The sequence below is a fragment of the Mirounga angustirostris genome, unplaced genomic scaffold (genome assembly GCF_029215605.1).
Source record: "Mirounga angustirostris isolate CCGP_5_RB_7025 unplaced genomic scaffold, mMirAng1.0.hap1 SCAF_9, whole genome shotgun sequence".
NCBI classification, from domain to species: Eukaryota; Metazoa; Chordata; class Mammalia; order Carnivora; family Phocidae; genus Mirounga; species Mirounga angustirostris.
Window position 1 is genome coordinate 35,500,074 of NW_026991717.1, and position 15,174 is coordinate 35,515,247.

Sequence of the window (15,174 nt, forward strand, 5' to 3'; positions counted from 1 at the left end):
AGTGTATATTTCTCTGAGTACTAATAAACCCCCAATATTATTAGTTCTTAAATTTTTTACTCAATCTCATAGGCATAAATGAAACCTCATTGTTTTAATTTTTACTTCTCTGATTACAAGTGAGTTGGATCTTTTCTTACAATAATTGGTCTTTTTTTGTTGCTGTTGTAAAGTCTTTATATCCTTTGCTTTTACTTTCATGTTAATTGTCTTTTTCTTACTAAATTTGTAGGACTTCTTAAATCTGTTAAATGTGTTGCAAATACATTCTCCCTGTCTGTTCATGTCTTTTGACTTTATGATGTCTTTTATCATACAAAAGTTCTAAATTTTTGTGAGCTAAATGTGTCAAAACTTTAAAAAGTATTAGAAAGTATAGCAGAATGTTTTGATAAACTTGAAGTGAGGAATGCCTTCCTAAGATACAAAATTCATCTTGTTTAGTTTACTGAGAAATTGAGGGGGGTGGGGAGAGGGGTTAGCCTGGTGATGGGTATTAAAGAGGGCAAGTATTGAATGGAGCACTGGGTGTTATACGCAAACAATGAATCATGGAACACTACATCAAAAACTAATGATGTAATGTATGGTGATTAACATAACATAATAAAATAAAATTTAGAAAAATATTAAAAAAACAAAAAATAAAAATAAAGTTTACTGAGAAATCACACTGGGATTGTTGCTTGGAAATTTAATAATTACATGATTTAATTAAAATAAATTGACATTTTTATTAAGCCTCAGAATTCATTAACAATGTACATCTCTCCATTTTTTTAGACTTTTCTTTTTATTCCTAATTTCACTGTTTACTTCTTAGTTACTTTATGTCAGGTGGATTTCCTGATATTTTATCATTTTTATTGCCTCTATAAATGGGATACTTTTCTAATACTATTTTCAAGAATTTATTATTTTAATGAAGAAATGCCAATTATATTTGTATGCTGATATAGTGTCTGGTTTCCTTGTTATATATTCTAATTAGTTATAAAAAAGTTTAATAGTTGAGTTCTTGGATTTTCCTTAGAAAATGGTCTTTATAAAGAGTCAATTTTTGCTTTTACTAGTCAACTATTCTTCTTTCTTTAAAAGTTACTTTATCTTCATGAATTTCTTGCCTCCATTTTCTTTTACTGTACTTTGGTATTTTTCTAGCTTCTTGAGTTGAAAGCCTCATTCATTAATTTCTAATCTTTCTTGTTTCCTAACAAGTATATTAAAGATATATCATTTCCTCTCAGTACAGTTTTAGCAACATCCCACAGGCTGTGACACAGAGTGTCCTTATTATCAAATTCATTTATATGTGATTTATAACTTTGGTTTTAATTTATTCTTCAACCCAAAAGAGTTAAAGTACTTTTTAAAATCTTTTTTAAAAAAGGAATATGATAATAATAATAAAAAGAACAAAAACCAAAACAGAAATAAAACCCAAAAAGGTAATTCAAGCAGTATCTATAAGCATACAGTAAAAAGAAAGCTTTTACACACTTTTGGAACCCTAGTGTCCTCAGCTCAACTCCTAGAGACAGTCATTTTTTAAAAAATCAAATATTTTAAAATTACACAAGGACATCTTTGAAATGTCTGCCCTGTATCTCATAAATTGCAGTACACTATACAACCGTCCTATAACTTCCACTTTTATTTTCTAAGACATCTTACAGACTGTTTCATATCAGAACCACTAATTATTTTTTGAGTGGCCTGTCATTGGTCTTTTATTAGTTGAAATTTAGTGGCTTTCATATTTTTGCTATTATAAACACTGGCTGCATTGAAAATCCTTGAACACATACATATATTTGTGCTCATGTAAAAAAACACTATCCGAAAAAGATTCCTTTAAGCAAAATTACTAAGTCAAAGGGGATATAAATTTAAAATTTGTTAGGTATTGCTAAGAATTGCCTCAACTTATACCACCCACAGTGTATAAAAATTCTGTTTCAACATGCTGTATCCCACCAAACTTTTAGTCTTTCCCCACAAAGTTGTCTCATTGTTTTAAAATTTTCATGTCTATGACTTCGATTGATGTTAAACATCTTTTTTAAGTTTAAAGGCACTGTATTTTATTTTCTGGGAAACTGCTTCTCCTGTTTCTTTGTGTTTCCAATGTCAACTGGGTAAAATTTTGGCTCATTATTTTTCTAATTTTATCATATGATTAGAGAAAGTGATCTGTTTGAGTATGTTTTTCGGGAAACATGGGAGATTTCCTTTGAGATTAATATATGTCCAGTTTTTGCAAACATTTCATAGGTGTTTGAATAGAATTTGTTTTTGAATTGGAAATAAGAGTCTGGGGATAAAATTATAAACCCATTTATTTGATAAAGTACATTAACTGTGTTATTCAAATCCTCCATATTCTTTTTTTTTTTTTTTTGGTTTATTTGATCTACTGATCTATTAGATTAATATCTATCACAATAACTGTGAATTTGTCAATGTATATTTGTACTTGTTGATGTATTTAGGAGCTTAGTTACATTAAGTTTCATAATTATATTTTTTTGTAGATTGTAGCTTTTGGTCATCAATTCTATTATCACTAATATTAATATTCCCAGATTTGTTTGTTGCTATTGTTGGCGTTTCCCTGTTATATATTTTCATCCCTTTATTTTCAAACTTTATATATTGCTTTCTTCAGGGGTATTTCTCCAAAGACAACATGTAACTCAATTTTAATCCTGATAGCCATTATCTATTAATAGGAGAATTCCATTCATTAATATTTATTATAAATAACATATTTATTTTTCTTTTTTCTTCCCTTCCAGCCTTTTGTTGATCTTTTTTTTTCTTTTTTTTTTTTTTAAAGATTTTATTTATTTATTTGAGAGAGAGAGAATGAGAGACAGAGAGCATGAGAGGGAGGAGGGTCAGAGGGAGAAGCAGACTCCCTGCCGAGCAGGGAGCCCGATGCGGGACTCGATCCCGGGACTCCAGGATCATGACCTGAGCCGAAGGCAGTCGCTTAACCAACTGAGCCACCCAGGCGCCCAATCTTTTTTCTTTTTAGTGGTTTAGAATCTGTACCATCTAGCCCTTCTTCCTAATGTAGCCCTTAAAATTTTAATATACACAGTTAAACATGTATTTTTCCATCAACTTTTGGTGCTAAGTAGTAGTCCCAAGGGGGGAAAAAAACCTTAGGAAAGTTTAACTTCCTTTCCCTTAGGAATTTCTGGGATTTTTATTTTCAGGTTACTAAATTTTTCCTTATGCATTAATATTTTTGATAAATATATTTTTTAGACATATTTTATTTTTATTATTATTTTTATTTTAATTCCTTAATTATGAGCATATTTTTTAAATTCACATATAATGTGTTATTTGTTTCAGGGGTAGAGGTCTGTGATTCATCAGTCTTACATAACACCCAGCGCTCACTACAACACATACCCTCCCCAATGTCCATTACCCAGCCACCCCATTCCCCGACCCCCTTCCCCTCCAGCAACCCTCAGTTTGTTTCCTAAGATCAAGAGTCTCTTATGGTTTGTCTTCCTCTCTGGTTTCATCTTGTTTCATTTTTTCCTCTAATTTTTACTTATTTCCACACCATCAGTTTTTGAATTCAATGCTTCCTATTTCTTGTGTTCAGTCTTCATTTTGTAGCAGTCCCTCCAATATTTTTTTCTCAAGTGATTTTATAGGTTTTTTATGGGATTTAGATTCTACCAATCAGACATACTTGGGTAAGATCTGAAATCAGAACTGAGCTAAGTGGGGAAGTAGAGACAGCACACACATACCCGGTTTTCTTCGGTACAAATTACAAATTTGTAATTGTAAATTCTGCAACCAAGTTCTGGGGGACAGGAGTGAGGAATTCCTGATCCCCCATGCAGTGAAAGTGGTATGATCCTGGAGGTTGCAACTGGGATGACAGTCTCCTGATCAGCTAGTTCCCTGAGCAGAGGCGGCAGTTTTCTTGGTGGGCTGGTTCTGTGGTATCATTCTGGGAGTCATTAGACTGCTTCCCCGTCCCTTCTGTTGATTTTATAGACAACTAATTCCTTGTATATCAGTCGTTTTCTGCTTATTCTAGCCAGAGTGAATTCTCTTATCTATAACTGAATCATGACTGACACAGCATCCTCGACTTTTCTCCTTCCATCCACGCACATTTTCTTAGTGTGTTCTATCAGGTTCTGTTCTCTTCTAAGTATTTTTCAATTTATCCTATTCTCCATTCTCACTGTCTTAGTTCATGCCTTCAAAATCTCCCTCCTGGACTATAATGAGCCTCTTGATTGGTCTCCAGTCCATCCATTTCTGTCTGTTCAAATGGCAGCCTTTCTAGAATATACATCTAATCACACGATTGTTGTGCTTAATTACAAAGCACAAGTATTCATTTTTGTTTTGAATGGATTGGAAAACTCTTCAAAATCAAACCACAATCTTTCTCGCTTCATTTACTGTCACTATTCACAATTATCCCATGCTCCAATTATACTAAACTTGTTACAATTCCTTGCACCTTTGCAAATCTCTTTCCCCTATATCCTCTACCTGAAAAACTCCTCATTCCTGAAGAGCTAGATAAAATGTTACCTCCTCTGTGAAGCTTTCCCTCATGTTCTTCCAAAGTGCAGTTGGTCTCTCCTATACTCCTACAGCCCTCTCTGAAATCTGAAACATTCACATTATAAGTACTTACATATATCTTTAAATTATTAGCTTATAAGCCACATAAGAGCAAGAATTTTGTCTTATTCAACTTTATACCCCAACACTTTGAAGAGGGCCAGCCACAAGACAAATTTAGGATCAATGTTTGTGGGATGCACAAGTGGCAGTTAAGAGGTGTATGGAATGTATTCCTTTTTTCTAGTGCAACAGAAATTCTATAAAAATGATAGAAATTAAAGATTACCTGGCATCACCCAGAATTGAAATCATACGGTACTGGGGTAACTCGGAAGATGCGACATGTGCTAAGATTCCAAAGAGCCTTTCAGCCATTATCATATCATTCTGCGTCACCTGAAGAGATACAATGGAGAGGGGTCAAAATGACACTGGCTCTAGCTTGATACAATTAACACAATTTCAGAGAAATTTCTAACGTATTTTCTTTTAGTCCAGGGAAGTGCCTTCTCTGGGCTGTAAAAGGAGAGTTCTCATTGACATCTCTTTCTTCCCTAACTTAACTGAAGTGAAGATGTACAGATGTTGGCTCATGGTGATGGAGGATGACCGAGGTGATGAATTAGCTCTGATTCAAAGCAATGTTCCCTGAGAATTAGACTTGAGGCAACTTAAATTCTTAATGATTTTTTTTTTTTTTCAGAAATCCTATAGTTTCTTGGAGTAGAATGATTTAGGGGGAAAATTCTCAAGTGTCAATGGAACAGATTCACTTTAATAATGTGTCAAAGGTAAGCCAAGGTGTTGTTCATACCTTGCTTCTATAAGAATAACATTGTCCTTTTCTGAGAGACGGAATATTAGATAGGCAAGGTACTCCTGTTCATTCTAAAACTATGTCTACCTTTCTCTCCACAAGGAACTGTCACAGGTATTCTCTGTGAGGGCTTATTCCTATGTTAACCAAGAAGGTACTAAAAGCTAAAAGTGGGACTTGGATTAATATCTGGGCATATTTTCTTTAATATAAGATACGGTTGCTTGCATTTTAAATACTATTAGTTTGCCTATATAACCAGTGGTTCCCAACCAGGGGCCATTGTGGCCCCTAGGGAAACATTTGACAATGTCTGGAGACATTTTTGGTTATCACAACTGGCAGAGGGGAGCTACTAGAATCTAGTGGGTTGAAGCCAGGGATGCCGCTAAACATCCTACATTGCACAGGGCAGTCCCCCACAACAAAGCGTTACGTGGCCCAGAATGTCAACAGAGCTGAGGTTGAGAAACCCGGGTATGGTTAAATTTTGGAACTTAAAAAAATTCATTAATACTGCTGTAATACACTTCACAGGCATTTTCCAAAATATAAACCCGTAATTCACAAGCATCTTATACACATGATTCAGTGCAATCTCACATTTTCCCTAAGACCCTCAGAGTTAACGAGGCTGCTGTTCCCTCAAATCTTTCCTTTAGCTGACAACTAAGTTGTTTGGTCTAACATAGTCACCTAGTGGCCAGTGCAGGCCACTACTCCATCTTTTCTTCTTGATGCTCACAATTCAAATTTAATTCTACCTCAAGCAATATTATTCTCTCTCATATACAAAGAAAAGTAGGTATATTGTATAATATTACTACATATTGTCAAGGTTGAGATAAGCAGCTTTATTTTAGACTGTTTAAATAAAGGGTCAAATATCCCAGGCATTGACATTTTAGGAACTTTAAATCAGAGTAAGTTCTATTGGTTCTTTCGAATTCTTCTCTATTTTATGTAATTATACTGTACCATTCCTACCTATTTCAAGGTTCTATCATAATTAATACATCTCTTGGAACCATGAGAGACGATGGACTCTGAAAAACAAACTGAGGGTTCTAGAGGGGAGGGGGTGGGAGGGATGGGGTGACTGGGTGATAGACACTGGGGAGGGTATGTGCTCTGGTAAGCGCTGTGAATTGTGCAAGACTGTTGAATCTCAGATCTGTACCTCTGAAACAAATAATGCAATATATGTTAAGAAAAAAAAAAAAAGAAGAAGAAGAAGGTAGCGGGAGGGGAAGAATGAAGCAGGGGAAATCGGAGGGGTAGACGAACGATGAGAGATGATGGACTCTGAAAAACAAACTGAGGGTTCTAGAGGGGAGGGGGGTGGGAGGATGGGTTAGCCTGGTGGTGGGTATTGAGGAGGGCACATTCTGCATGGAGCACTGGGTGTTATGCACAAACAATGAATCATGGAACACTACATCTAAAACTAATGATGTAATGTATGGGGAACATAAGAATAAAAAAAATTAAAAGAAAAAATAATAATTAATACATCTCTAGTAGTGACCCCTGTCTGGGTAAATACACTACTTAGGTTAATGGGGTCAACAGTTTGGCCTTTAATGAAGGAGAATACTCACCCATAGCCAAAATAACTATTCTACTTCCAGTCCAGGGGACTAAATACTAGTTCTGATCAATGACTCACAACCTCTCTGGGAAGTACCAAGAGAATACACAAGAGTACACAAGACTGAGCCAAATCTCTTGGGAACTAGCTGGAGAAATTAGTCGTCTGAAGGTCTGGATTTGTCCTCCATCTTCGACAGATAGCTGATACTGTGGTCATGAGCCTACCATGGTTGATGCAAATTTCACTTGGCTGTTGTACACTGACCCAGGGATCTCCAGTCTCTTAACACTCTCCTAGATTTTTAGAGTGCTAGGCCAGAGGTACTTGCAGTGCATCAGCTGCAGGGAAACACAGTTGCTATTACCACCATGCTGGCAAACTTGATTACAGCTCGTTCTACAATAAAGAGGTCTTCTGAATGTTAAGAGATAATCCTAATAATACTAACAGCATATTAGAGATCTTCTTTCTTTGGAGCATTAATTTTTTTTTTTTAAAGATTTTATTTATTTATTTATTTGAGACAGAGAGAATGAGAGACAGAGAGCATGAGAGGGAGGAGGGTCAGAGGGAGAAGCAGACTCCCTGCCGAGCAGGGAGCCCGATGCGGGACTCGATCCCGGGACTCCAGGATCATGACCTGAGCCGAAGGCAGTCGCTTAACCAACTGAGCCACCCAGGCGCCCAAAGATTTGATTTATTTATTTGAGAGAGAATGAGAGAGAGCACATGAGAGGGGGGAGGGTCAGAGGGAGAAGCAGACTCCCCGCCGAGCAGGGAGCCCGATGCGGGACTCGATCCAGGGACTCCAGGATCATGACCTGAGCCGAAGGCAGTCGCTCAACCAACTGAGCCACCCAGGCGCCCTTTGGAGCATTAATTTAAATTCAGTGCAGGAATTCCACAGGGGAGGAAGAAGCACAGATTCCTTTTCTTCCAAAATAGTACTTAGAGAACATGGTCTTTGGATAGCAAGGAGATTACCCTTGTGACAAGCTTAGCAAAATTAATCTGAAAAATATCCTTTCACTAATAATATTCCAGGCCTGAGTCATACAGTGCAGGTAATCCACAGGCAGCTGTTACAAACTATTAACAAAGCAGTCTAGCCATTTACATATGCTTGTTTGATTTCCTTTTTTTCTCATTTTTACTTTCTCTTTTTTACCTTTCTTCCTTATTTCTCCTTCTCATCTTTTTAAAATTATTTTTCTTTTCCTGCATACATTCTCTTTTTTTCTCACTTTATTCCTCCCTTCCTCTACCATGACCCTTATCAGCTGACCTTTGGGTCAGCTTCCCCATCCTTCTTATGTGTCCAGCAGTCTGCAAAACACTTTGAAGAATACAAAGATCACAGTACCTACATAAGTGTTCTTTTTTTTCTTAACTGTCATCCTACCAACATTTTACTTCTCTGAATGTTTACAAACAACAGTAGAAGTGTTTGTTATTCACCATGATTTGGTTACTATTTTTTAAGTCTGTCTAGTGCTTTAGAAGTTTTTTGATGGATTTTTAGCTTAAATGTCAAGATTTGGGAAAGATCCACAATATTTCTCAAAAGTTCTATCATGGTGGGGCACCTGGGTGGCTCAGTCGTTAAGTGTCTGTCTTGGGCTCAGGTCATGGTCCCAGGGTCCTGGGATCGAGCCCCCCATCGGGCTCTACGCTCAGTGGGAAGCCTGCTTCTCCCTCTCCCACTCCCCCTGCTTGTGTTCCCTCTCTTGCTGTGTCTCTCTCTGTCAAATAAATAAATAAATAAATAAAATCTTTTAAAAAAAAGAAAGTTCTATCATGGTTACCGAATTTCCCGACCATTATTATGACTATTTCCCCTAAAAAGGAATATTTTAATTCTACAGTTGACTTATGTTTATCTTACCTCTGTCCCATTTATTTTCTGCATACTAAAATGGCTCAGCCTAAACAGTACATAGTATTTCCAGAGTGTAAAATTGACAACTGGATTTCCTTGAGGATCAATTGTCAACTGGTCGACACGGCGGAGTTGAGCTAGTGCATTAAACTGCTGCAGCATTACAAGATTTGTTTCCTTGAATTTAAGGTGCTGCAATAATAAAACACAAAAAAGAGCTGAACATTGAATTTAACCATCTTAAAAAATTAACATTAAAGCTTCACTGATCATTCCCCAAGAAATCTGTAAACTTTAGGCTTAACTAATATGTTTTCAATTACATTAAATCAACTGAATCTACTAAATTTACATAATTTTAGTACATCTGATACATCATTGATGGAATCCATTAATCCACCCAGTATTGAATTATAATTGATTTCCCGTCTGCAAAGGATGTCCCCCATTTACTAGCAAACTAAGATCCTTAAAATTAAATAAATATATAATAATTCAGACTTTTAGGCATTACAATGATTTTTATATGCTTTACACTGAAATTAAATCTACAAAGGAAAGACTAGAAATAAAACTTCCAGAACTTTATAAATACAGGGCTCACAATACTTCTGAGAAGAATTAATTAGTCATTACTACCTGTATCTTGCCAATTACTATTCAGGCTAGTTAAACTGGCCATGGGAAAAGAAAATCATTAAAACTGAAATGCCTATGTAAGTGTTCTTTCTGTGAAATTGGATGCTCTTTTCCGAACATATTGTCTCCACTTCTATCTATCTTCTTTAGGGAGGATGATGTGGCAAAAGAAAAAGAACTATAAGAGGGCAGGTGAAGGAAATCACTTGGCTAACAGAAAAACACAACAATAATAAAAACTCAAGGGAGAACTCACAGTTTCTACAAATACATACTAATAAGTAACATAATAGTACCACAAACAGCTAATTGGAAAAACTGGAAAAAGCTAATTTCTCAACCTTATTTTTTTTTATTTTAATTCCAGTATAGTTAACAGTGTTATATTAGTTTCAGATGTACAATACAGTGATTCAACAATTCTATACATTACTCACTGCTCATCGCAGTAAGGGTACTCTTAATTCCCTTTACCTATTTCACCCACCCTGCCACCCCCCCCGCCTCTGGTAACCACCAATTTGTTCTCTATAGTTAAGAGTCTGGTTTTTGATTTGTCTAACTTTTCCTTTATATGTATCACATATATCCTTTTATATATCACATATATATACATACATACATTGGAATATTATTCAGCCATAAAAAGAATGAAATCTTGCCATCTCTCTCTCTCTCATACACACACACACACACACACACACATCTGTTCATCTGTGGACTGACATATTCTTTATCCATTCATCTGTGGATGGACACTTGGGCTGCTTCCATAGTTTGGCTATTATAAAAAATGCTGCAATAAATATAGGAATGCATATATTTTTTCAAGTTCGTCTTTTCATATTCTTTGAATAAATACCTAGTAGTGCAATTACTAGATAGTAGAGTGGTTCTATTTTTAATTTTTGGGGAAATCTCCATACTTCCTTCCACAGTGGCTGCACCAGTTTGCATTCCCACCAACAGTGTGCAAGGGTTCATTCCTTTCTCTCCACATCCTAGCCAACACCTGTGTTTCTTGTCTTTTTTATTTTAGCCATTCTGCTGGTGTGAGCTGATATCTCATTGTGTTTTTTACTGCATTTCCCTGCTGATGAGTGATGTTGAGCATCTTTTCATGTGTCTGTTGGCCACCTGTTTGTCTTTGGAGAAATGTCTGTTCATGTCTTCTGCCCATTTTTAAATTAGATTATTTGTGTATCTGGTGTTGAGTTGTATAAATTCCTTATACATTTTGGATACTGACCCTTTACTGGATATCATTTGCAAATATCTTCTCCCATTCAGTAAGTTGACTTTTAGTTTCATTGACTGTTTCCTTTTTTGTGCAGAAGCTTTTTATTTTTATATATTCCCAATAGTTTATTTTTACTTTTGTTTGCCTTCCCTCAGGAGACCTATCTAGAAAGAAGTTGCTTCAGCCAATGTGAATTAAGTTACTGCCTTTGTTCTCTTCTAGGATTTTTATGGTTTCAGGTCTCACATTTAGGTCCTTAATCCATTGTGAGTTTATTTTTGCTTACGGTGTAAGAAAGTGGTCCACTTTTGGGGTGCCGGGTGGCTCAGTTGGTTAAACGGCTGCCTTCAGCTCAGGTCATGATCTCAGGGTCCTGGGATTGAGCCCCATATCAGGCTCCCTACTCGGTGGGGAGTCTGCTTCTCCCTCTCCCTCTGCTGCTCTCTCACTCGTGCCCTGTCTCAAATAAATGAATAAAATCTTAAAAAAAAAAAAAAGTGGTCCAGTTTCATTCTTTTGCATGTAGCTGTCAACAACACTTGTTGAAAAGACTGTCTTTTCTTCATTGCATATTCTTGCTTCCTTTGTCAAAGATTAATTAACTATATACTCATGGGTTTATTTCTATGCTCTCTATTCTGTTCCATTGATTTATGTGTGTATTTTTGTGCCAATACCATATTGTTTTGATTACTACAACTTTGGGATTGTGATACCTCCAGTTTTGTTTTTCTTTTTCAAGATTGCTTTAGTTATTTAGGTTTCTTTATGGTTTTTAGGATTTTTTGTTCTAGCTCTGTGAAAAATGTTGGTGGTATTTTGAAACGGATTGCATTAGATCTGTAGATTGCTTTGGGTAGTATGGACATTTTAACAATATTTTTTCTTCCAATCCATGAACGCGGAATACCTTTCCATTTCTTTCTGTTATCTTCAATTTCTTTCATGAATGTTTTATAGTTTTCAGAGTACAGGTCTTTCACCTCCTTGGTTAAATTTATTCCTAGATATTCTATTATTTTTGATGCCATTGTAAATAGGATTGTTTTCTTAATTTCTCTGCTACTTCATTATTGGTGTATAGAAATGCAATGGATTTCTGTATATTGATTTTGTATCCTGCAACCTTACTGAATTCATTTATCAGTTCTAGTAGTTTTTGGTGGAGTCTGTTAGGTTTTCTATGTATAGTATCATGGCATCTGCAATTAGTTAAAGTTTTACTTCTTCCTTACCAATTTGGATGTCTTTTATTTATTTTCTTAATTGTGGTGGCTAGGACTTCCAGTACTCTTGAATAAAAGTGGTGAGAGTGAACATCCTGGTCTTGTTTCTGATCTTAGGGGAAAAGCTCTCAGTTTTTCACCATTGAGTATGATGTTAGCTATGGGTTTTCATATATGGCCTTTATCATGTTGAGGTATAACAACTACTTTGTTGAGGGTTTTTATCATGAATGGATGCTGTACTTTGTCAAATGCTTTATCTGCATCTACTGAAATGATCATATGATTTTTTTTAAAAGATTTTATTTATTTATTTATTTATTTATTTATTTATTTATTTAATTGAGAGAGAGAGAGAGAGAGGGACAGTGAGACAGGGAACACAAGCAGGGGGAGTGGGGGAAGGAGAAGCAGGCTTCCCACCGAGCAGGGAGCCCAATGCGGGGCTCGATCCCAGGATCCTGGGATCATGACCTGAGCCAAAGGCAGTCGCTTAACCAACTGAGCCACCCAGGCACCCAGATCGTATTATTTTTATCCTCTTTCTTGTTGAGGTAATGTATCATGTTGATTGATCTGTGAATACGGAATCACCCTGCAATCCTGGGATTAAATCCCACCTGATTGTGGTGAATAATTTTTCTAATGTATTGTTGGATTTGGTTTGCTAGTATTTTGTTGATGACTTTTGCATTTTGTTCATCAAAAATATTTGTCTGTAGCTCTCTTTTTTTGTATGTCTTTATCTGGTTTTGGTATCAGGGTAATGCTAGCCTCATAGAATGAATTTGGAAGCTTTCCTTACTCTTCTATTTTTTGGAATAGTTTGAGAAGAATAGGTATTAACTTGTCTTTAAATGTTTGGTAGAGGAATGCCTGGGTGGCTCAGTCGGTTAAGCGTCTGCCTTCGGCTCAGGTCATGATCCCAGGATCCTGGGATCGAGTCCCACATTGGGCTCCTTCCTCAGCAAGGAGCCTGCTTCTCCCTCTGCCTGCCTCTGTCTCTCTCTGATAAATAAATAAAATCTTAAAAAAAAATAAAAATAAAAATAAATGTTTGGTAGAATTCACCTGTGAAACTCTCTGATCCTGGACTTTTGTTTGTTGGAAGGTTTTGATTACTGATTCAATTTCATTGCTGGTAATCGGTCTGTTCAAATTTTCTATTTCTTCCTGATTCAGTTTTGGTAGTTTATATGTTTCTAGAATTTATAAATTATTCCTAGGTTAGCCAGTTTGTTGGCATATAATTTTTTATAATATTCTCTTATAATCCTTTGTTCTTTCTTTGGTTTCAGTTGTTATTTCTCTTCTTTCATTTCTGATTTTATTTGAGTTCTCTCTCTCTCTCATGAATCTGGCTAAACATTTTTTTAATTTTGTTGATCTCTTCAAAGAATCAGCTCCTGGTTTCATTCATTTGTTCTACTGTTTTTTTTTAATTTCTATTTCACTATTTCTGCTCTAATCTTTATTATTTTCTTCTTTCTATTCATTTTGGGTTTTGTTTGTTCTTCTTTTTCCACCTCCTTTAGGTGTAAGATTAGGTTGTTTGAGATTTTTCTCACTTCCTGAGGTAGACCTGTACTGCTCTAAACTTCCCTCTTAGAACAGCTTTTACTGCATCCTAAAGATTTTGGACCACTGTGTTTTCATTTTCATTTGTCTCCATGTATTTTTTGATTTCCTCTTTGATTTCATGGTTGACCCATTCATTGTTTAGTAGAATGTTATTTAATCTCCATGTATTTGTGTTCTTTCCTGATTTTTTTCTTATGGTTGATTTCTAGTTTCATAGTGTTGCGATCAGAAGAGATGCATGGTATGACTTCAGTCTTTTTGAATTTGTTGAGACTTGTTTTGTGGCCTAATACATGATCTATTCCAGAGAATGCTCCATGTGCACTTGAAAAGAACATGTGTTCTATTGTTTAGAGGGAAATGTCCTGAATATATCTGTTAGATCCATCTGGTCCAATGTGTCCTTCAAAGCCTCTTTTTCCTTGATGATTTTCCATTTGGATGATCTATCCATTGATGTAAATGCGGTGTTAAAGTCCCCTACTATTATTATACTACTATTGATTACTTCTTTTATGTTTGTTTTTAGCTGCTTTATATATTTGGGTGCTCCCATGTTGGGTGAATAAATATTTACAACTGTTACATCTTCTTGTTGGATTGTTCCCTTTATTATTATATAATGTCTCCATGTTTTGTTAGTCTTTGTTTTAATGTCTATTTTGTCTGATATAAGTATTGCTACCCCAGCTTTCTTTTCACTTTCATTCGAATGATAAATGCTTTTCCATCCCTTCACTTTCAATCAGCAGGTGTCCTTAGATCTGAAAAGAGTCTCTTGTAGGCAGCATATAGATGGGTCTTGCTTTTTTTTTTCCTCTCCTGCTATCTTCTCTTTTTTTTTCTTAACATATATTCCATTATTTGTTTCAGACGTACAGATCTGTGATTCAACAGTCTTGCACAATTCACAGTGCTCACCATAGCACACACCCACCCCAATGTCTATCACCCCCATCCTTCCCAGCCCCCCCAACTCCAGCAACTCTCAGTTTGTTTCCTGAGATTATGGATTCCTCATATCAGTGAGGTCATATGATACATGTCTTTCTCTTATTTCACTCAGAATAATACTCTCCAGTTCCATCCACGTCGTTGCAAAGGGCAAGATCTCATTCCTTTTGATGGCTGCATAATATTCCATTGTATTTATATACCACATCTTCTTTATCCATTCATCTTTCGGTGGACATCTTGGCTCTTTCCACAGTTTGGCTATTGTGGACATTGCTGCTATAAACAAACAAGGGGTGCATGTACCCCTTCTGATCCCTACATTTGTATCTTTGGGGTAAATACCCAGTAGTGCAATTGCTGGATCATATGCTAGCTCTATTTTCCACTTTTTGAGGAACTCCATACTGTTTTCCAGAGTGGTTGCACCAGCTTGCATTCCCACCAACAGTGTAGGAGGGTTCCCCTTTCTCCACATCCCCGCCAACATCTGTTGTTTCCTGACTTAATTTTAGCCATTCTGACTGGTGTGAGGTGGTATCTCATTGAGGTTTTGACTTGGATTTCCCAGATGCCGAGTGATGTTGAGCACTTTTTCATGTGTCTGTTGGCCATTTGGATGTC

General features: G+C 36.1%; 1 protein-coding gene across 6 annotated transcripts in view; it reads right to left on the reverse strand.

The window, feature by feature from the left end:
- LRRC49 (leucine rich repeat containing 49) overlaps positions 1-15,174 on the reverse strand; it is a 171,986-nt gene that overhangs the window by 16,968 nt on the left and 139,844 nt on the right. For all 6 annotated transcript variants that reach the window (XM_064570223.1, XM_064570225.1, XM_064570222.1 and 3 more), the window contains 2 exons: positions 8,917-9,102; positions 4,907-5,016 (listed from right to left, as the gene is read on the reverse strand). In XM_064570223.1, the coding sequence (XP_064426293.1) occupies positions 4,907-5,016; positions 8,917-9,102 (296 nt within the window). The remainder of the gene's footprint in view (positions 1-4,906; positions 5,017-8,916; positions 9,103-15,174) is intronic.